This window comes from Dermacentor variabilis, chromosome 10 (assembly GCF_050947875.1).
Source record: "Dermacentor variabilis isolate Ectoservices chromosome 10, ASM5094787v1, whole genome shotgun sequence".
Lineage (NCBI taxonomy): Eukaryota > Metazoa > Arthropoda > Arachnida > Ixodida > Ixodidae > Dermacentor > Dermacentor variabilis.
The window spans coordinates 37,201,246-37,224,805 of NC_134577.1; the positions used below are offsets into that span (position 1 = coordinate 37,201,246).

At 46.2% G+C, this 23,560-nt stretch overlaps 1 protein-coding gene across 1 annotated transcript in view; it reads left to right on the top strand.

Moving 5' to 3' along the window:
- Positions 1–22,680, top strand: part of LOC142559209 (uncharacterized) — a 32,994-nt gene extending 10,314 nt beyond the window's left edge. Inside the window, exons 2-5 of the mRNA XM_075670839.1 lie at positions 15,346–15,490; positions 15,652–15,659; positions 15,706–15,770; positions 22,646–22,680. Coding sequence (XP_075526954.1) covers positions 15,346–15,490; positions 15,652–15,659; positions 15,706–15,770; positions 22,646–22,680 — 253 coding nt within the window. The remainder of the gene's footprint in view (positions 1–15,345; positions 15,491–15,651; positions 15,660–15,705; positions 15,771–22,645) is intronic.
- The last annotated feature ends 880 nt before the right edge of the window (positions 22,681–23,560 follow it).

Genomic DNA, 23,560 nt, shown 5'->3' on the forward strand with positions numbered 1-23,560 from the left:
TTCGCAATCTTCCAGGCTTAACCAAGCTAAGCCTTCAGCCAATTTTTGTGAGGGAACCAAAGCACAAATATTTGCCTGTAGAAGATATCTGGGTACACGCCGTGCTTCGACGCGTAATATTTGTCCTGCACCATCTGCTGATGCATGAGGCACGTGGGCCCTCCGGGAAGCGTACGTGTAGTTTGGCCTTAACGCGCACGAAGAAGTGGGACTTTTTTCAGAATCGCCTTCGCGTGCGCACGCGTATCCTCCATAGCTTTCCCTTCATTGCCACGTCACAGCACTGCATCAACAGGGGCGTTTGATTTGCTTAAGAATAAATCAATATCAGAGTATGCGTCACAGCTGATAAAAAGAATGAACCCTGTTAATGAAGAGTTACAACGAAACGCAAATTTTATCCAGCTGACTTGTTGAAGCACAGGGCAGAAAGTACAAGGCTGATCCAAATAGGTCGTGAAGCTTGGGGCGAAAAGCGGTGCAGAACAAATTGTCACCGACATCAGCAAGGGTGGTTATGGGAGCAGCGATTGAAGCGCGGCTATGTTTGGAGGGAACAAACACTGGGAAAGAAAAGAAGCGGTTTTTAGTTAAAGCGAGACACAGTCAAATACCTTCATTGAAAATAAAACACCTATCAATTTCAGATATGCGTGACGAGTAAAGAAAAGACTGTTTGATCATTATCAATAACATTTTTGAGCGCCCATAGTAAGAGCCGCTATCAATTGCAATGCAATGCAGCTCTGGAAGTGTTTGTCTGAATTTGGTGACGCGGGTAGCTTCATCGTGTCTTAACCTGTTCAGTCAAAAGTAGTGAGTTACGACCGCCAGATAATTGTTTACCTTAGTTGTTTTCGTGCGACTGCGCTGACCGACGGGCTTGGCTTCCGATGATAGGACCAGCACTCCACACCTAAAGCTTTCGTCGTCCTCCAAAGAAAGTATGTTCTGTGCAGGGGCGCGATTACGACACCCGTACGGCTAAACTTTTCCAGCATCGCATTCCGCACCGGGAGAGCTCCCGACGCCCATCAAGTAGAATGGCGGGGCATTTGAATATACAGCTCTAATGGTAGGTCACCGAAACAAATCCCGCGCCTTCGATAACAAAATGACGTCACTTCTGGTTTTAACGGATATGACGTCACATTATTTTTTTCTTCCGCCGGAAGTGTTTCCTCGTCACACAGATGGCGCTAAGCCCCATGAACAGCCAATGAACTGCCATGTTTTGAACGTATGTGCTTCTACAGAAGCTTCGCTACTAGGTATATTTACCTTGGAAAGTATGCGATCGGTTGTATGTCTTTAACGGCTCGATTAATGCTTCGCTGAAAATGCACGCTGCACTTCAAAGTGGTTACTGTTGGCCACTGCACGTTGCAACCTCTTGCTTACTGTGAAATTAAATACCGCAACGAACACGAACTCCATCGCAATTGGCAGTGTGTTCTTCTAGCCGTAGTTATGTTTCCTATACGCTCGGCCCTGACCAAGCAGCTTACTCTCTTCAAGATTATTTCCATAGCATTCGTGCACACGGAGCCATTCTTTCAAGCGAGCGTCACCTCTATGCCTTATGACACAACAACCGTAGTTGCACTAACCGTCTTTGTGGCTCTATTATAGTAGAAAATTTGCAAAAAAAGGAGATGCATCGTTCTCGAACCAAGTCTTTTAGCTGAATCACTCCTCTACAAACATCATAAGCGTGATACGAAACTTTTGCGCGCATCAATGAAGAGACGATGTGTGTGCACTCTCGCGACTGCCAACGCAATCAGAAGTGCAGCTCCCACGTTTCGCGTTAGCCCCGACGTGGAAGGGAGAAGCCGCAAAAAAGGTCAACTTCTGCACTCTGTGGCGTGTTTTATCTAACCTAGCTGCTGTCATGAAGTGTTTCGTTTCTCTTCCCGAACTTAAACTAACGCGGATGGAAATGTGGCAAAATTTTTCAGAAGCGCCCATGCTTGTGCACGCTTATCCTCCGTTGCTTTCTCTTCATTGCCAGAAAAAAGTTGAACGCGAGTGTTGCCTATTGTTTGTTTAAAAGTGACGCTTTTCCAATCGAACCTATTCGCCGGGTTTCCTGACCGTGAGTGCATCGGCCTGACTATTCCAACCAAATACAGAGGAGTACGCGCGCCGCTGGATTTCTTCCACCACCACCAGATGACGCTCGCATCCGCACACACGCGGATGCACAGGACGCAAGCACAAGAAGGAAGAAGCTTGTGCTTGCTTCGGTAAAGCTAGAGAAACGATGGAGCATGTTTTATTAGAATGTGAAGATAACTGCTCACTTGGTCGATTTAGGAACCACTGGACTCCTTGGAGCCCTTGGGTTCAGGGCGAGCAGGGGAACGTAAACATTTCCGCAGTAGCGATTAATAAGAGGCGATAGGAAGTAAAGTAGGGAAACGACAAACAACGGAGGCGTGCAAAAACAAAGTTCACAATAGGTGTTCAGAAACTTTGGTTATGGGAATTCATCGTAGGTTTCTTTCTTTTCTTTTTTCTTTATTTATCATAGGTATGATGGTAGACAATAAAATAACAAGAGTTTGGGGGTGCAACTTACCACCCCGTTACAAAGGGGACGCTCGTAACATCTATCCATCCATCCACTCACCCACCCGTATTTTCAAATTACCCTCCGACGCTATCACGTCTGCAGGTTTGTGTGTAAGCCATACTTTGCGATTGTTCTGACGCATTTTACTTCGAGAAATTCATTTAGTTTAGTAAACGCCTCTGCGAAACGTGGAGGGACGGCGTGGTTGACGGCACAATTCCGCCAGGACGATAACATATACGAAGTACGGAAAATTGTAAACGAGCCCATGTTGAGCTGAAATATCCGAGTCTGCATGGCGTTAACTGGTGCAGAAGAACATTCCCTGGTTGCGAATGGTCTACATGGCTGACAAGGAAATTTATTCACCCGTAGGCACGCTTACAACTGTGGTATGAACGAAAAGTACAATATAAGGTACAGCACACGTAATACATCATACTTGATGTAAACAAAACAGATTAGCAAACGAAATAATAAATGGTGTCTGCTTGACACTGGCTTTGCCAAACAACAACAACAACAACAACAACAACAACAACAACAACAACAACAACAACAACAACAACAACAACAACAACAACAACAACAACAACAACAACAACAACAACAACAACAACAACAACAACAACAACAACAGCAACAGCAACAGCAACAACAACAGCAACAACAACAGCAACAACAACAACAACAACAGCAACAACAACAGCAACAACAACAACAACAACAAAACTCATTACAGCGTCCACGCAAAAGCATTATTGTCAACCTCGAATTTGTGAAAGTTACCCGGGGCACATACAGATACAGTCTGAACTCACGCAACAGAATTGAACATTATTCTGGCTGCAGAAAGACTTTGCCTCGGGAGACGGTCATGTACCGCGTAGACCAGCAGCGAAGAAACTCGGCTTCACCGAGTTTGAACAATTGTTCTTCAAGATGACCCCATACTATCACCCGTAGTTTTCGCATTCTGGGGTACATTGCTCTATTTGACTGCCGAGATCGTTCTGCAATGTTGCGGAAGTACCACAAAACGTATCTAGCGCTGTAGTACACGAGACTAGCAAAGCGATCTCGGCGCTGTGGTGGCCGCACGATGGATATTCCGAACATTCTTGCAACTAGCTTCCAGAAGGTGCGTGCTACAACGCAGTCCTTTACTACATGCGCGTTGGACTCTGTTTGTGCGCAATATATGCATTTATCATTCGCTACCATATGCCAGCGTTCAAGCCTGTGTCTTGTAGGTAGAATGCCCCACTGATATTGCCGATGAAAATCCTTCACTTGAGAGGGCAAATCAGGTGAAAGCACGGCTGTCCATGTTTGTGTAGTAGCTGTCCGTGGAGGTACAGCTGTCTCACAGAATATTTCACAAAGCCTGAAAACTGGTGTCGCACGCCACTTTGTAATTCTTACTTGTACAAGCTGGCTTTGCAAGCGCGCAGCGCCCGCATACTGCGGTGCTGGCGTCACTGCCGTCGGAAGCAAGTTGCCAAGCAAGTACATGGCGTTAACTTTTCTGGGAGGATACTGCCGGCTTGCGAACGGAGCCATTGTTTGAAACTAGTCACTTCTATGCCTTACGAGAAAACAACCGTAGTTGCACTGACAATCTCTGTGGCTCTTTTATAGTCGCCTTTATCAAATCTCCGAGAACTTCAGAAAACTTGCAGGAAAAACGATAGGCATCGTTCTCGGAGTGATTCATTTAGATGAACTACTCCTTGAGAAAAATAATAAGCTCGATACGAAGCTTTTGCGCTCATCGATGAAGAGATGACGTGCGATGCACTCTCACGACTGCCAACGCCATCGGAAGCGTAGCTCACACGTGCGACAGTTTAGCGTTTGCCCAGACGTGGAAGGGAGAGAAGCCGCGAAACGCTTTGTTTAATTTAGCTGCTGCGATGAAGTGTTTAAGCGAAGGCCTAACTACACGTACCCGTTTCGGCGGGTGAAAGCAGTTGCCCACACGCGCTTTGTGTTTGCCGCGCTTTGCGCGTAATGGCGCTTTGACCCTACGAGGCACGCCTCAGAGCATGACCAATCGGCTCACTATATTCACCTTGGCGGACATCGTTTCGCATTTTTGCGAGGCAGCCAAAGCACAGGTATTTGCCCGTAGAACATATCTCGGCTCGCACCGCGCTTCGACGCGTAAGATCTGTCCTGCATCATGACGCATGAGGCGCGTGATAGTTTCGGCAAGCGTGCGTGTAGTTTGGCTTTAACGCGGACGAAGAATAGGGACTTTTTTCAGAAGCGCCTTCGCTTGCGCACACGTACCCTCCATAGCTTTCCCTTCATTGCCACGTCCTAGAACTACAGCAACAGGGGCGTTTGATTTGCTTAAGGATAAATCAATATCAGAGTACGCGTCACAGCTGACAAACAGGATGAACCCTGTTAATGTAGAGTTACAACGAAGCGCAAATTTTATCCAGCTGACTTGTTGAAGCACAGGGCAGAAAGTACAAGGCTGATGCAAATAGGTCGTGAAGCTTGGGGCGAAAAGCGGTTCAGAACAAATTGTCACCGACATCAGCAAGGGTGGTTATGGGAGCAGCGATTGAAGCGCGACTATGTTTGGAGGGAACAAACTCTGGGAAAGAAAAAAAAGCGGTTTTTAATTAAAGCGAGACACAGTCAAATTCCTTCATTGAAAATAAAATAGCTATCAATTTCATATAAGCCTGAGGAGTAAAGAAAACACTATTTTATCATTATCAATAACATCTTTCAGCGCCCATAGTAAGAACCGCTATCACTTGCAATGCAATGCAGCTCTTGAACTGTGCAGAAAGGCGCGCTCGTAAAAGTTCACCTGTTTGAATACGCCCCCCTCACACATTGTGCTGTTTTGCTTGTCGATGTTTGTCTGAATTTGGTGACGCGCGTAGCTTCATCCTGTCTTAACCTGTTCAGTCCAAAGTGGTGAGTTACGACCGCCAGATACTTGTTTACCTTAGTTGTTTTCGTGCGTCTGCGGTGACCGACGGGCTTGGCGTCCGATTATAGGACCAGCACTCCACACCTAAAGCTTCCGTCGGCCTCCAAAGAAATTATGTTCTGTGCAGGGGCATGATTTCGGCACCTGCACGGCTAACTTATTCCTGCATCGCGTTCCGCCCTGAAAGCTCCCTACGCCCATCAAGTAGCATGGCGGGGCATATGAATATACAGCTATAATGGCAGGTCACCAAAACAAATCTCGCGCCTTTGAGAACAAAATGACGTCACTTCTGGTTTTAACGGATGTGGCGCCACATTATTTTTACTTCCGCCGGAAGTGTTCCCTCGTCACACAGATGGCGCTAAGCTCCATGAACCGCCGATGAACTGCCATGTTTTGTACGTATGGGCTTCTATGAAAGCTTCGCTACTAGGTATATTTACCTTGGAAAGCATGCGACGGTTGCACGCCTTTAACGGCTTGATGAATGCTTCGTTGAAAATGCACGCTGCACTTCAATGTGGTTACTGTTGGCCACCGCACGTTGCAGCCTCTTGCTTACCGCAACGAACACGAACTGCTTCGCAATTGCAGTGTGTTTTTCTAGTCGTGGTTATGTTTCCTATACGCTCAGGATCTTTGGTGCAAACAGGATACTACGAATGTGGGGAGTGCAAACGGAGCCATTCTTTCAAGCCAGCGTCACCTCTATGCCTTATGACACAACAACCGTAGTTGCACTAACCGTCTTTGCGGCTCTATGATAGTCGCGTCTGATAAATCTCAGAGAACTGCAAAAAATTTGCGAAAATAAATGATGTACATCGTTCTCGGAGTAAGTATTTTAGCTGAATGACTCCTCTACAAGCATCATAAGCGTGATACGAATCTTTTGCGCGCATCAATGAAGAGACGATGTGTGCGCACTCTCGCGACTGCCAACGCAATCAGAAGTGCAGCTCCCACATTTCGCGTTAGCCCCGACGTGGAAGGGAGAAGCTGCAAAAACAGGTCAACTTCAGCACTCTGTGGTGTGTTTTGTCTAACCTAGCTGCTGTCATGAAGTGTGTGCTTTCTCTTCCCGAACTTAAACCAACGCGGATGAAAATGTAGCAATTTTTTTCAGAAGCGCCCATGCTTATGCACGCTTATCCTCCGTTGCTTTCTCTTCATTGCCAGAAAAAAAGTTGAACGCGAGTGTTGACTATTGCTTGTTTAAAAGTGGCGCTTTTCCTTGCGAACCTATTCGCCGGGTTTCCTGACCGTGGGTGCATCGGTCTGCGTATTCTCTTGCCGAATAGGCCAACCAAATACAGAGGTGTACGCGCGCCGCTGGGTTCTTTGCACCACCACCAGATGGCGCTCGCATCCGCGCATACGCGGATGCACAAGTAGCAAGCACAAGATGGAAGAAGCATGTGCTCGCTGCGGTAAAGCTAGGGAAACGATGGAGCATGTTTTATTTGAATGTGAAGATAACTGCTCACCGGTCCATTTAGGAATCACCGGGCTGCTTGGAGCCCTTGGGTTCAGCGAGAGCAGGGAAAGTAAACATGTCCGCAGTAGAGATTAACAAGAGGCGATTGGAAGATTGGTGGAAGAAAAGTAGAGAAAGGACCAACAACGGAGGCGTACAAAAGCAACGTCCACAATAGGGGTTCAAAAACTTTGGTTACGGGAATTCATGGTGCTTTTTTTCCTTTTTTCTGTTTTTCTTTTTTGAATATAGGTAGGACTTTTGGCATTAAAATAGCGAGAGTTTGGTGGTGCAACCCACCGCCCCGTTCCAAAGGGGACGCTGATGACATCCATTCATCCAGCCACGTACGGTAACTAGAAAGTTAACGCTCCTTGCGGATAGAATGTATTCGAATTGCGCTGCGTACGTAAGGGCGTGCTGCCGGTGAAACCATGATGCGTTCAAGGCGTCCGTTGTACTTGCTCAGCAACACAGCTTAACAAAAGGCTCGGTATGATCTGTGTGGGCTTGTGTGTGTGACTGTGCGTGCGTGGGTTTAATCGTGCGTTGACTCTCTATGCACTGCCACAAAGCTTCTCTATATACAGATTGCAATTCGTGATGTGCTGCATTTTTAATAGAAATCTTGCACTTTCTTCGACGAGTGACGTAAGACAGACAGATTGGTCGACAGAGAAGAGGAAAGCTTGCAAAGCACACCGTAAAATTCTACCGCTCGGCCTACACTCGAGCATCGGTGACCATAGACACAAAAATTGGGGTTGGGAAGGATGAGTGCTCGGGCTTAGCCAGGTAGCGGTGTGATAGAAATTTTATGGTTCATAACAGACATAGAGCAGCTCAACAGGATAGGGACCAAGAATAAGCAAGACAGATACGCAGCGCTAACGTTCAACTAAACGTTTCATTTGATCGCACGCGTTATTTATACACTGACAGCGGATCAGTAATAAAACCAAGGGGTGTCAGATTTGTCGGACGATCCCACCGCTGTCAACCAGATGTAGGGGTCGTCGGACGATCTCGCCGCTGCCACCATTTGAAGGAGTTGAAGGTCGTAGAGAGGAACTCGGTGAACAGGATTTATTTACATTAGTTACATCTTAGACAAGACATACATCGACAGTCTGGCGTGACTCCCAAATGGAGCACGCAAGAAGACGCATACAGCAAACAGCTTACGAGCACACAGCTCACTAGTACATTTCGAGCACGACGACGAGCACACAGCTCACCAGTACATTTATAGCACGACAACGCGCACGCAGCTCACGAGTACATTTCTAGCACGACAGCGAGCACACAGCGAGCACGCACTAGCAGCCGACAATCGCTGCTTATGAGCACTTGGTCCCCCCTTGATTCCAAGCGGGCGGAAACGTTCGTCCAGTCATCGTTCGACGTCACCGTTCGACGTCACCGTAGACCAGCCCTTTTGGAGGTGGACGAGGGCTGTTGGAGGAGGATGAGGACTCACATACACGTGCCGCACATACACACAGGTGTAACGGTCCGGAGCAGACGTCAGAGGGGCTTCGTAGAACTCTGAGCCGTTCCGGGTAGCAGATTGTCTTGCGTCTTGGTCGGAACGCGGGAAGGTGCCCCCGTCGACGTTCCCGCGGCAACTCCCCCACTCATAGCAGAACAGGGCGGCGTTGTAGTATTGCGCACGAAGCCTGCTTCGTCGAACTCCTCCACTCGCAACGGCGACGAGGCTAGAGCGTAGCGGTGGCGGTTTCAGCACAAAGCCTGCTTCGTCAAACTCCTTCACTCGCAAAGGCTAGAGGTTGGCGGCGGCGTTCCAAGATGAGGTTACCACCGCTGGCGTAAACGGCTGGCAAACTTGCACTGCAGCTGGCCGTTCTTAACAGGGGGCAAACGTGTAAAGATACAGTACAGAACCCAAACTTGTCATCACTGTAATCACGTCGTACCTGGTCGTTTCAAGGGGGTGAATCTATAAACCTATTCTTTCTCAAATAAGGCCAAAGAAGAAAAGCTCACACACATTTCTTTTATTTTGTCAATTTCATATGCTTCAATTATCTCTCGTGTGATTCGGCCTTGAGCCCTGTTTGGAATGGTCGTGTTTGCGTAGGGTGGGACGCACCTGCAACCCCAGCAGTGTATTTCTAGATGGCCTCACACAACTATTTAACATTGTACTGGTGTTATTTAAGCCTCTGGTTAAGGCACCGGTCGGTTTGACCTATGCACACGCTCTTACATGTCAAAGGTTTCCAGTATCCGACGCCTTGAATGTAATCCACGAGTTTTTCAACGTGCTTTATGGCACAGTCGGGCCACTCTCTCGAGTCCGCATTAACCCTTTATTTAAGGTCCCTGCAACGGTTCGGGAGCGGAAAAAACTACGTCCACACCGGAATTCTTTGCTATCCATCGCAAATTATGCTAGATAGTGTGCATGTATCGAACTACTGGCGCCTTCTTTGCTTTAGTACTGTTGGTCCGATCACTGAAGCTTGTCCTACACTTCCTACTCACATCTTGAGCTACGGTGGTCAACCTGCTCAGAGAATAGCCCCAGTCACTGAGACGCTTAGCCTGGAGCCACAAGATTGTTTCACGCTTATGCTGACAAGACTTCATCGTATCATGGCTCTTTTTACCAATTTCGAGTGGGCAGAGGTGAACGGAACTACAGGCTTATTTCCTCTCGGCTCGTAGCTCAAGCACACGCCTATTGACGAGAAATACGAACCTAAGTCTAAAAATCTTGTGAAGTTGTCTTTCAACACTTCTTGCGTCAGCGCCAGAAGAGATAATTCAGACGTAAACATGTATAGCGTTTCTGAAACCATCGAGTCCAAATTGTTAGCTTCGGTATAAGTCATAATTAAATAGTTATCTACGAATCTAAACACTGCAGCAACATCAGTGAGATTCAAACGCTCGTCAAGGCCTTGGTTACGCTTTGCCAGGAATAGATCACTCAATCATGGAGCGATGCATGATCTTATACATATGGCATTTTTTTTTTTGCATCACAGCGTTCCCATTCCACGTAGCGTAAGTGGAATTGATGTTAAAAAAAAAGGAGCTCCAAAATCGGTTCACATTATACCTCAGCAGTATAGTGAAATCGACCCGCCGTAGTTGCTCAGTGGCTATGGTGTTAGGCTGCTGAGCACGAGGTCGCGGGATCGATTCCCGGTCATGGCGGCTGCATTTCGATGGAGGCGAAATGCGAAAACACCCGTGTACTTAGATTTAGGCGCACGTTAAAGATCCCCAGGTAGTCGAAATTTCCGGACTCCTCCACTACGGCGTGCCTCATAATCAGAAAGTGGTTTTGGCACGTAAAACCCCATAATTTAATTTTTTAATTTATGTTGAAATTGGACCACTGCCATTCTTTCAATGCCTTCGGCCACACATTGCATCAATTCAGTGAAATAAGGGAATAATAAAGATATTTTACGTCAATAGAAAATGCTGAAAGGTTTACATTCCGCTTGTCTTTGAAGAAATCTAGCGCATGCTACCTGTCAATGATCCATTTGTGTTAAATAAATCGGAATAACTTCAGGTACCTTTGCAAAAGCAATGCTAGCTTTTTCTACCAGGTTTCATTCTTTGAGATGACTTGCAAGGGACAATCCGGTTTATGCTTTTTCACGGGGAAGAATGCAACAAAGAAAGGAAATTAGAAATATTCTTGACTAAATCATCATCATCATCATCATTATCAAGAATACTTCTAATTCTATTTCTTTGTTCTTTTTCATCAACCCGGTCAGGCCTTACAGATTAAACCTCTTGCAAAGCTTCTTTTGCTTTAGGCCGGACTTTTTCCAGCGAAATTTCATTGTGGGTATCAAAAACAGAATGAATAGCCTCCGCCGCCTTTGCTTGGATTTACGCATGACCGCGAAAGCTTTCCCCTTATCTGCCGGTACCAGAGAGAGCGACTTATCCTTCAAACACTTCACTGTCCTAGTTAGCGAAAACTACCCGCCCGGAGAGCGGACTCACATGAGAACGCCGACACCTTTAATACACACCTGTCGATCTCCCCTTTAGGGACTTGGCGTGACACATGCCGAACAATCCCCGAGAGTTCCGGAGCGGACTTTCGGGCCTGTTTTTATTATGAATCCAAATTAACTAGCCCGGCAACTTGCCCTAGCAAATTATACGGACTTCAGGCACAGCTTCAGCCGATGAATTCTAGATTAAGTCTGAAAGTGTTTGCTTATTCACCGTAACTAGGAGACAATATCAATGCCACTCTACTGATATCACAGCCATGCATTACTAATCTGTTATGTCCAAATTGAGTTGTTCTAGTAAATGCAGTTTGAATTAGGAAACCGTGAGCCTATACTAAACGCGACGTACAGTCGCGTTCATAATGAGCTGCGACATTGGTGCTCGTGGATGAAGGGTTTCCAAAACTGCACGGTGGCGCCGACATTGGAACCCTGTACTAAACGCAGATGCAAGATACTGGTGTTTATTAAACCAATGTTTCGCATATCAGAGCCACCAGGGAGTCCTGGATTCCTTCGATCTGTCGCGCCGATATTTCAGCCCATATCGAACGCGACATAACATATTGTTATGATTGCGGAGTTTTACTATTGGTGAACTGTTTTGTTCATTTTCTTTCCGAAAGATTTATTTTTCTGCCGCTTTCTAATAACAAGAAAGGGAACAGAAGATCCCTTTCACAGAATTCAAAAAATGTTTTTTAATACTACTTCCTCCATTTGTCTTGGTATCAATAGATAAATGAGAGAATTCGCCCGTTGGACGTTTGCGTGAACCTAGAGTGTCTGAAGTCAAAGTTCCTCTTGGTAGTTCATATGGGGAATAGCGTTCTCCAAAGAACTACGTTTTTCAGAAACGAAGACCGGACAAAACTCAATCATGGGCCACTTTATCTTAACGGCTCAACCCACTGGAATTGCGTGCAGACTACGTCAAGCACTGACTCTATTCTCATTGTATGCAGCTCTAATGAAGTCACTGCGCCAGAAGTCGACAATTGCGAAATTAAAGACCAGTGTGACGTAACGATTCATTTGTTTCCCCGTATCGGTACTGCCAGCGATCGAAGGCGACTATAGTAATGTATGCTAAGAGTGTGCCGTCCATGGTGCAATTGCGCGCGGGCTATATCGAACGTGGACTCTATTATAGTCCCTTCACGCCGCAACAATAGTCTCCCAGCGGCGGCGCTCTGCAGTAGCAGGCTTCAATCGCGCGAAACCGCCCGACACAGCTTTCAGAGAAGTTCCACGAAGCAACCCATTTGTTAATAACGTCCGCGCTGCCAACAAACGAAGCCGACAATGCACGTCAAAAGCACGTCGCGTCCTCGGATGCGGGAAAGTTGTGACGCAATTGAATCTAACTGCGGAGCCATGGCCGTCCCCAGGTGTAGCACATTCTCCAAGAGACTCGCGTGCAAGCGTTGCGTCACGACAGATTTCCACATGGCGCACCCATTGACGGTGGAGAAAGCGCGGCTCCGACGACAAAGTGTTGCAAACATTGGGCGGCCACGAGACAAAGAAACTATCCGAAATCCGGGAGTTAACTAGGCTGCGGTTTCGCAAGTCGTGCGCTCGGATGCTCGAGAAATCAGAAGTGGCGCGAAATTTCACGGAGCCGTTTTGCCACTTGCGCATTGTACATCTAGTTTCAGCGCTCCTGCTATGGGGCTTAACGAGTTGGAGTGTTTCTTCTATTCAGTGTCGTAGCTCGTAGGTCGCAAGATATGAAGCCAACAATGCACTTCTTTTCTTCAGCGCTCACTGTGGGCCCTTGGCTGCTTCATAAAAAATATTTTTTTACGTTATATTGTTTATTAGGCAATTGTAAAGTGAGCAGTACTTGTAGCAGGGCTAGAGCAGTTTCTTTTTTAAATATAGTATAGGTCTTCAGCAATCCCTGATGACTCCTGTATTTTTTTTCCTTCTCAAGAACAAACAATTCAGACGCCTGCAGCATACGGTTAGTCTCTCCGGCAGAGTCAGTCAAGTGAACACTAAGAAAAATATTGAAAAGGCGTGGTTTTGTCAAATAATATTACTTGCGAGATACGCAGGAATGGGCAGCTTGAGGTGGCATGCTTTCTTGGATTCGAACACATAAGAACATCTAGCTTCAACTGAGTCGAGAGAGCTGTAGAGAGAAATCAATTTTGTTTAAAGGGCGGACGAATATACTTGTCGCCAGGTGGTCGGCGTCCTCAGTCCAGAACGCCGCGGTCCCTCGCCACGCGTCGCACTCGGTCGAAGAGTCCAACCTGGTCCTCAGGGCACGAGCTAGTAGCATATGCTCCCCACTGCTCCGGGGCACCGGAGTGGGGCATGGGGAGGCAGTATCATGTGTTCCACGCACTTCCATACCGAATGCTAAAGAATGTACAGCACCGAGAATTTCTTGCAGGCGTAGTCATAGCAAATCGGATGCATCGCGTGGAACAGTATCTCGTGCGGAGAATTGTTCGTTTGGAGCCGTCTTCATGCAACAGTGTCGTCTTTCTTCAACTTGGTGTGCGGTGGAGGATACCCCCATCGGCCGGGTCTGTAATACGCCGCGATCCTGCGCGCTGTGGAAATCGGTTTAAGCAAAGGTTTCATTTCTGTTTGCGAATAACACTGTTCTTATTGGGGAACATTTGCACGTGCGAGCGAGCAATCTCATTTCAAGAAGTAAACGAAGTGAGTCGTATTCGTTTGTGGATGTTCAGTTTGCCCAAGATCAATTAAGGGGAAGATTCGCCGGTTTCTTCCTCCTCTTACCTATCCGCACTTAGCAAATGGTCTCTACTGAGACAACGCCATTAAGTTGTTGCTACTGGATTGGTTTGGCTATAATAAAATTTATATTTGCGCTGCCACATTAACAGGGCTCTCGCTATCCTAAGGGCTCTCGCTATCGAAGCAAGTAAGACGACGCCAGCCCCTTCTAGTAAATATGAGAACAAGCCGACAACAGTGTTCAGTGTTTAGAATAGTATTCAGGTGTTAGCTTAGAACCAGTGTTTAGTTCCTTGGGCCGTGAACTTAAAAGATATTGGCCTACGCCGATGATCTTGACCTTTTCTGTGCAAAGAAACCTAGCATCCATAAAGTCCTATCATTGACTAAACAGTTTGGCGGGGCCTTCTGGAGCCCAGAAAAATTCACCCTACAGCGGAGGTCTTTGGTTTGGACATGCGAGCCACCCAAATACCTTGGTGTTCCTTTACATGCATACAAGCTCCGTGCACGTTGCTGGCCACAAGGGGTACCAGCACTCCAGCGTCTCGCTGATACTTTGCTCCGCACCACCTTTCAATACCTGGAAGGGCAAGGGCTTGTAATTTGTAATTGGCTACAGTGATATACGGTATACCATGTACTGTGGATTCTTCACGGCACGAGGACCTATACTCGATGTTTTAACAGAAGATTTCCTATTTTTGTGTGGTCCTCTGTCGTTGAACTTATGAGGCGAGATAACCTCCTTAAGGCCTGCATGTGCTGGCAGGCTTGGTTTAGTGCATCTTTTTGTGCTTCAGATAGTTTGCCGTTCCTTCTTTTTTTCGCGACAGTTTACATCTAATAATCAGATAATTCTTGCAAGTTAATCTAGTGAATGTTCTACCGAGCCTAAATTTGGCGTCGGGTAACTCTGCACGCTCCTGCTTGTGGAGCTTCAATGGGGAAGTTTATTCTGCAGTGCATTTTCTTTTGGTTTATTTTTCCACTGAATAACTTGATACAGCAAGAAAGAAAACCGGTTGTTCAATTTCATTTTCTATCTGTTTGCCTGCTTGCTTGCCTGTCTACCTGCCCGCTTGCTTGTTTATTTATTTATTTTCAAACATGTAAATAATTCGAGTACATAGTACCAGTTCTATCACGTGGTCGAGGAGAGAAGAAGGAAAGAAAAAAAAATAACGTCGTGGTTCCGAGGCTCGACATTGCTCCCATTCCGTAGAGTAAATACATCAACTGTGGGGGAAAGGTCGCAAAATAAAAAAATGAAGCGGGCAGTCATACATGGTCCAAAGAAATATTTACTTGCATTACGACTTGAACATTATTCATAATGTGCAGGGTGTGTTGCCGCGACAGGGGCGCAGCGCAGGCGTTAGCTGTGCGATCGGCACTATAACGTTTATAGTGCCTCGAGTGGTTATAGGGGTTATAACGGTTATAGTGCCTCGAGCGGTTATAGGGGTTATAGCGGTTAGAGTGCCTCGAGCGGCTATAGGGGTTATAGCAGTTATAGTGCCTCCAACGGTTATAGGGGTTATAGCGGTTGTAGTGCCTCTAGCGGTTGTAGGGGTTATAACGGTTGTAGTGCCTCGAGCGGTTGTAGGGGTTACAGCGGTTACAGTGCCTCGAGCGGTTATAGGGGTTATAACGGTTATAGTGCCTCGAGCGGTTGTAGGGGTTATAACGGTTATAGTGCCTCGAGCGGTTATAGGGGTTACAGCGGTTATACTGCCTGTAGCGGTTGTAGGGGTTGTAGCGGTTATAGTGCCTCGAGCGGTTGTAGGGGTTATAACGGTTATAGTGCCTCGAGCGGTTATAGGGGTTACAGCGGTTATAGTGCCTGTAGCGGTTGTAGGGGTTGTAACGGTTAAAGTGCCTCGTGCGGTTATAGGGATTATAGTGGTTGTAGGGCCTCGAGCGCTTATAGGGGTTATAACGGTTATAGTGCCTCGAGCGGTTGTAGGGGTTATAATGGTTATAGTGCCTCGAGCGGTTGTAGGGGTTATAACGGTGATAGTGCCTCGAGCGGTTATAGGGGTTACAGCGGTTATAGTGCCTGTAGCGGTTGTAGGAGTTATAACGGTTATAGTGCCTCGAGCGGTTATAGGGATTATAGTGGTTGTAGGGCCTCGAGCGGTTATAGGGGTTATAACGGTTATAGTGCCTCGAGCGGTTGTAGGGGTTATAATGGTTATAGTGCCTCGAGCGGTTGTAGGGGTTATAACGGTGATAGTGCCTCGAGCGGTTGTAGGGGTTACAGCGGTTATAGTGCCTGTAGCGGTTGTAGGAGTTATAACGGTTATAGTGCCGCGTGCGGTTATAGGGATTATAGTGGTTGTAGGGCCTCGAGCGGTTATAGGGGCTATAGCGGTTACAGTTCCTCGAGCGGTTATAGGGGTTATAACGGTTATAGTGCCTCGAGCGGTTATAGGGATTATAGAGGTTATAGGGCCTCGAGCGGTTATAGGGGTTTTAATGGTTATAGTGCCTCGAGCAGGTATAGGGGTTATACTGGTTATAGTGCTTCGAGCGGTCATAGGGGTTATAGCGGTTAGAGCGAGCGGTTATAGGGGTCATAGCAGTTACAGTGCGTCGAGCGGCCCGTCGCGCGGCAATTATGCGTGCATTTGCAGGCCTGTTTCACCCTTGGAAAAACACTTTTATGTCGCGCGTATTAAGCAACAGAACTCAAGTGCTGTCCGTACACGTATGTACACCTTCTCTCTCCCTTCTCCCGCTTCCCCTTCTCCCTTTCCCCATCGTAGGGTAGCCAACCAGACTATTGACTGGTTAACATTCCTGCCTTCCTATATTACTCTCTCTCTCTCCCACTCTATCGGGGAGTTTTTCATGTAGCTCTACAATTTTCTCATTGATAATTTTGATCTAGTTATAACATTGGAGAAGCTGATCATTTAACAGTAATTATCCGGACTGAAAAAATAATTTGAGTATCTTCAAGCACCAGAAAACATTATCTTTGTTCTGTCCAGCTACGTGGCATTTGCATATTATTAAATTCTGGCTAAAGTTAGCTGGAAGACCCTGTATGCTCCCCTTGGGAACAGCGTGTCTGTTTTATAGGCTGATTTTGCACTACCTATAGAGGCGCGCTGAGCACAGTCGCTTAAATAATTAGTAAATAAATCTAGCGCGGTGCTACGCACGCCATACAGTGAAATTTTCTGAGTGTCACATTATTTATTCTGTCAAACGCCTTCGAGAAATCCAGGTATTTTTCTAGCGTAATTTTCTACTTTCAATATTACCAATAATTAAGTTTGCCTGGAAGAGCCAGTTCTGTAGACTATTTTTGCTGAAAGCCAGGCTATTTGGCGGTAATTGCCTCAAACAGATCTAAAGGCTCCACCAGGCGAAGAAAAATAAGTACTCTTTCCAAAATTGGCAGTATAGATACTGGTCGACAGTTACTGAGTACATCCTTGGAGCCTGATTTATGGACTACAAGAAAACAAGCAATTTTCATTTCAAGCGTAATTATACCTAGATTAATAAAATTGTATAAATAAGTCATTATTGAGCAGATGTATTCAATAATATGAAGAACATGCTCTATTTCTAGACTGAATGCGTCTTCCCTCTTGCCCATCTTCATACGCCTCAATGCTGATAGTAGCTCAGAATTGCTGCACTCGGAAATAAAGATATTGTATATATGAGGAGTCATAGATATCTAACACTCCAGAGTCATACGTACTATCCATTAATGTAGTAAGGTAATCATTCAATTTATCTTCTAATTTAATGCCACTAATTTACACCCTCAATCATAATGCTATCTACAGTGTTTCACAAAACGTTGCCTGATAGTAAACTTAATTTGCTCCAGATGATGATGCTGATGAAAACGTTTTATTGACAGCAAAAGGGGAGGGGAGTTAGGGGAAGGGTGTTCAGATACTTGTTCCGGAATCACGTTGTCTAACGCCACCGCCCTGGCTCTTTCTACGAGGGTTTGCTGGTCCTCGAGGGTTGAGCTGGACAGGGCCGCCTCCCATTCTTCCCACGTTGTCTGTTGTGTAGTGTCTAAGGCTCTATTAGCCTGGCAGGTCAATACCATATGGTACAAATCTACTCTGGACGAACCATTGAACGGTAATGCTGCCGAATATGTTAAAATGGTAGGCATTTCTAGCCTTTCTCAGTATAGCATTCAGTTTTTAATTGTGTGATTTAAACAGCGACAAATCATGTGCGTCGACTCTTTGCAAAAATGTTTAATAATAATTGTTTTTTAGATATTATTTTAAGGATAGTTGACTTCATCCATGGTTTGCGACGTTTTTTTTTGGCTTAAGCACAGATTTGTATAGGAAGGTCTCTTTGTAAATTGAAATATATATCCATGTTCTTGACGCTGACCCTTTACCTGCCACCGATTTGCAAAGCCCCGACATACTTAAATGGGCGCGCAAGATGCCTCTCTCTATGCCGGAAGTGTTTTTCCTTTAAATTGCACAGAAAATTTAGATGATAAAGTTCGGATGCACAAAAAAAAAACATTTCTGTAATTTCCCCCCTTTTTAAATTGTTTCTGCGATGTACCGAAATGATAGAGCATTGTTTTCTCAGTTGTAAAGTTGCAATTTCTTTTTTGGGGACATGCTTAAAAGGATTTCGAAGGAAAATTTTGACCTAAATCCGTATGTCGTTCGACATTTGATTGTGCCCAATGAAGACGCCGTCATTTTAATGTTTCTCCGTTTGAACTGGCACAGTTTATGGAAAGCACGAACGTTGAACCGCACTGCGGAGCCCATTGTTTCTATGCAGGTGCAGTACAGTTTAATCGAACAATTATTCATTTAACAGAAATCTATGACTAAATTTCCGCCCAACTTAAAGCCAGCTCTAACCTATTCTTTAAAACTTCTGTTTATGCTTGTTCGATTTCTTGCTGTCTCTAATAAAATGTTATTACTTGATTATATCGGTCTATTTGCTGGTACTGGTGAAAGCGGGGACACAGCTTCGGCACCGTTCTAGTAAAGCGTCCGATTTACCTGCCAATCTTCGGAGGATGTAAAAAGAGAAAGAACTGGTACAGCGCAATGCTTGAATCTTAACGACTCGAAACTTCTTGTTGTGGTTGTCCTCCTCCACTGAACTCGTGATTTGTACCACCCACAATGGCAGACTTGCCGAGACTCGTGTGGATAAAGGCAGCGAACGTAAGATTTAAATTTCACTTTTGGAGAGAGAGAGAGAGAGAGAGAGAGAGAGAGAGAGAGAGAGAGAGAGAGAGAGAGAGAGAGAGAATCTTGCCCCAGGTGTCACATAAAAAAAAACTTTGCGCACGCTTCCTCAGAGGCTGCCTAAACTTTAAAGCATACGAGTTTGGCACAGTGAAATGCTGCAACCGATATTATGCAGGGCACGCTTCCGAAAGCAAAAAAAAAAGTTAACAGTGATAGCGTTCAAGCAAGTTTTGGAACGTTTAGCACCAGCGTGAGTGAGTCAAACTGCATTAGAAGCTGTTTTCTTCCTGCGTACAAAATCGCCTCCATTTCTGGCAGTGAAGGGAAACGGGTCGCGAGGACACGTGCCCTGTAAAAGTCCAAAAGTGTAGCCAATGATCTGTGAAAAAGGAGCACCAAGAAATTCGCCCGCGACATGGTGTATCAGCCCTATCAGCCCACTTTTTTTTTTCGGCGCGATGAGGGAGATAGGAAGAGCTAGCGCTCATTAAATAATTTCCCGTGCGTGGTTGCGCCAGCGACGCTTTTCATAGAGTGCGACACGTGTACTACCACTACTGAGATTGCTAGAAACAGCGGGAGCCATACTTGCATCGCGTGCCGCGAATGAAAATCGGCTTGGCGGCGACGACGCCTGGTTAGGCTTAACGGCTGGCCCGCTAGGCCTAACGAAGCGTGCGCACCGACGTGCTGCTTTTCGTTGGCTCGCTCGGATGACCGCGGGGACGACCGCATTAAAAAGCCGTTTTCCCCGAAAAGCGGAGACGGGCCGAGGGGGGGGGGGGACTAAACGGGGCCGCGCTGCCAGCCACACCTGCAGTGGCAGTGACCGTAAGGAGAGAGCGCGAACAAAGATCGGCGCGCGCTCGCCGTGCTGTGGCCAAGAAATGCCGGCTGTTCGAAACCCTTGGCCCGACTAAATTCTCCCGCCCGCGCAGTGCGCTTTCGAGACTTCGTGAGCTCCCCGGTAGCTCGCTTTTACGTGGCAAAAATCGTGGTTTTCTTTAGAACTCTGGTAGCGTTTGAAGACGGTAAAAAGAAAAAAAGATTACCGGGTCTTTCGGAGGCCATGAACCAAGCGCGAAGTTAGTTCGAGTTCGGAGCTAGTACGCAACCTAAGTATGGGAAACTTGTTGAGGAGGGACTCCATTAAGAAAAGTTTCACAGCTTGCAGTGCGCAACAAGCAAGTACGTTGCAAGAAGGCTGCAGAAAGCTTTGCAAAGTAAACTCACCTCGGCAGGAAATGCCACCGCCGCGCGGGCTCATGAGTGGCATGGCTCGAGTTTTAAAAAGAGCACACGTTTATTGCACTGGAGAGAATTCCGCACTAACTGCACGAACTCTGGTTTACAAAAATGTAGGCTTTTTTAACAGAACCCCTAAGTGGTCGAAATTAATCTAGAGTTTCAGCTACGGCGCCCTTCTGTGCAGCAATGCAATTTGAAAATTTTTGCCAACTTTTGACACCTTGAATCTGGCGCAGCTTAGTCCATGTGCTGCATAAGGTCGTTAAACGCCAGAACACGATTTGGAAGAATAGCTCACGCGTTCAATTTGCATGCTAGAAAAAAAAAAAAACCGCGTGATTCTACGGACACATCACGATGGCGAAATAAAAGTACAGGTTTACGCCCAACTTGCTTTCTCTCCCGTTCACACATTTCTAAAAAGTAGAATGAAAATAAACGAAACCTAATTTTAGATGATGTCTATGTAATACGAAGCATCCGTAGTGTGGCAGAGAATGGTTCCGATGAATCGTGGTTACAACTGTTCTACAGCGAGCGCTTCATGATTTTTGACTTGCTGCGAACTGATGTGTAGTGTAGCACATGATTTTGTTTGTCGTTGTCGTATCCAGTGACCCAAGTTGGCTTCAAAGATTCGTTGGATGACAGATACCCAGTGGGACGTACCCAGCGGCACATTCGTAGTGGAGCATGTCCAGGAGGACATTCCCACTTCCCTTGGGGATTTACCCACATTTTTAGACAACACTGTCTTCGTCAACGGCCCACATTTTTAGGCTGCACTGTATCTTGGGTATCGGCCAACGAAAACGACAATGTAGTCGCTAGAAGCCAGATAGTTGCTAGACATTCTTGCATGTTGCTAAACAGTTGCTGATGAACATTCGTGGTAGCAAACGTGCAGTGAGGTTCATGAAGAGAATGTTTGTTGTGATAACGAAGGAACCAAAGTTGGCTTTAAAGAGGTTCATTGACGAGCGGATGGTAGACAACGGCGCATACCTAGCGACCCGTGGGGCCCATACTTATTGCCCTTCGGGACAGACCCAGATTCTTAGGCTTCAGAAGCTTTGGGACCGGCCGACACACACGCAAAATAAAGGCCAGAAAGTCGTCGGGTAGTCGCTACAGAAAGGTGGGTGGGTGGAATTTGCCATGAAATCTTTGCATTAAAATACCGCATAAGGACGACGCACCGAACAGCTGGCAGTGACTACTGGTACGTATTTATATACAGGGTCTGTATCGCATAATTTGTATTTTACGTGCGCCCCCATCAATCGCACGCAATATGAATACACGCGTAGCCACAGTGGATCGACACTGAAGCCATGCTACGGTGCACGGCTGCTGCGAATGGATTGCAGTGACTAATGACTCCATGGCGCAGCACAAGCGGCTGAACGAGGCGGTGCTGTCGATTGACGGTGTACAGAACGCCCTTATCTCGAGGCTACATCCAGAGCGCACGGTCACGCTCCACGTACACATAATACGGCTATCAGAAATGAGGGGGTCCGTGACTCGGAATATATATGAGGTAGGGTTGACTTGTATAGCGTATTACACATAGGTAAAAAAAACAGGGAAGTTCAGTCGTTCGTCTCAGGACAGTCGTTGTTCCAGGTGGTCGATCTGGCACGACACGACCCCACGACCCGTTCTGAAAAGAGTTCCGCGAATCGCCCATGTTTCGCAACTCTTCATGCATGTGTGGTACACTGAACAAACAGCCGTTAATTGAGAGCGTCGAGCCATTATTTTGCAATAAAGTCTTAATGACGCAGATGGAACTTGCATACATTACAAACAGTGTTTCCGTAAAGGATGTCACCTCGGTGACTCGCTTGTACTTCCAGTGTGGCGAGGAATGAAATCTCGTTACAGATAGCTTTGAAGCGTTCTTGTCCTCCGCCTTCTGTGTGCTAGTATGAGACTAAAATGTGTATAGCCTTGTTTAGAGGGACAGTGAAATTTGTGCAACGTGCGCGGTTTTCACCTTGCCACAAATGTATGTGTGCCCGAGCTCAGTGACCATTTTTCAAAAGCGACAAAACATCAAGAAGTATGCAGACGGGTTCTTATAAAACACGCACGGATTTCCTTACTAGGTTTGTGCCACTCTGAAGTGGATGCGAGCTTTTTATTGAATGAAACGTTGCCTAGGTTTCAATTTCCGCAAGATCACTTTATAAACTAAACACTGCCTAAAAATGAATTTGGTGGTTGTTCATTCGTTGATTAGGTGGTTATAATACCCGCTGAGGGAACTTCATGACGCAAATAAAATAAATAATGCACAGCTAGTTGTGACCGTGCTTGGAGCACGGCCGTTTACTAAAAATCCTTTCTAAATGAAATATAATTACCTTTATTCTTTTTGCATGCTTCTGTCTTTCTCTCCTTTCATAACAGAGCTCACTATACCATCGCGCTCTCAGGTGACATAGGTGCTAATACCGTAAGGAATGCTGAAGCGTAAGGAATGCTGAGTCCCATCTTTCCGTTTTGGCGATTCATGATCCCCCAAACCAAATAAAAAAATAAAACGAGACGGAGCCTCTTTCGTAGGCTGATATCGAGGATTGTGCTGTCTAAAAATGTGACATACCTGATGGCTGATGGCGAACCATGCAATTTATTCTGAGAGCCGCGATGATGATGATAACTGATCCGAAAAAGTTGGAAGGCGATCCAACCTCTAGTTTACGTCGATGAAACGTGTCGGCTCTAGCGTGGTTTTCACAACAAATTATACGGTTTACACATCCCAATCTCACGCCCAAGTCTCCGCAGAAACACACCGAATTCCATCGCCTCCCACCTTTGAGACACCTTCGTCATTCCTTGATCTGTTCTAATTCAATTCACGTCCCTAGCGTCACTTACCTTAGCGGCAGGACGCTGAAAACGCAACGCTATATCGAAATGTGGCGTGTGCCTACTCCTAGCGTATACATTTAGCTACTCACTATGTAGGGCTGTAATTTCTTGCTTTATTTGTTCGCTAATCTTTCATTCCTCCATTTCCGCTAACCCTTCCTCCAGTGCGGCGGTAGCAGACGAGAAGCCTTTTCAGTGAACGTCCCTGCCTTTCCCGTCGCATTTCTGTACCTCTCTCTCTCTGCAGGCTCTTAGGAAAAATAGGTTGACTTCATAGTCTGGCGCTCACTTTGTGAATACTCTCGACTGATTTTTGCTTATATGTTTTTACGTGAGGCCTGTGGCTTTGTGGCATTAAAGAAGTGCCGCAACCACATTACTGGTCATTAGATTAAGCAGGGGCGCAGTAATGAAGAGAAAACAAAAATAGCTATAAGTATAGCGTGT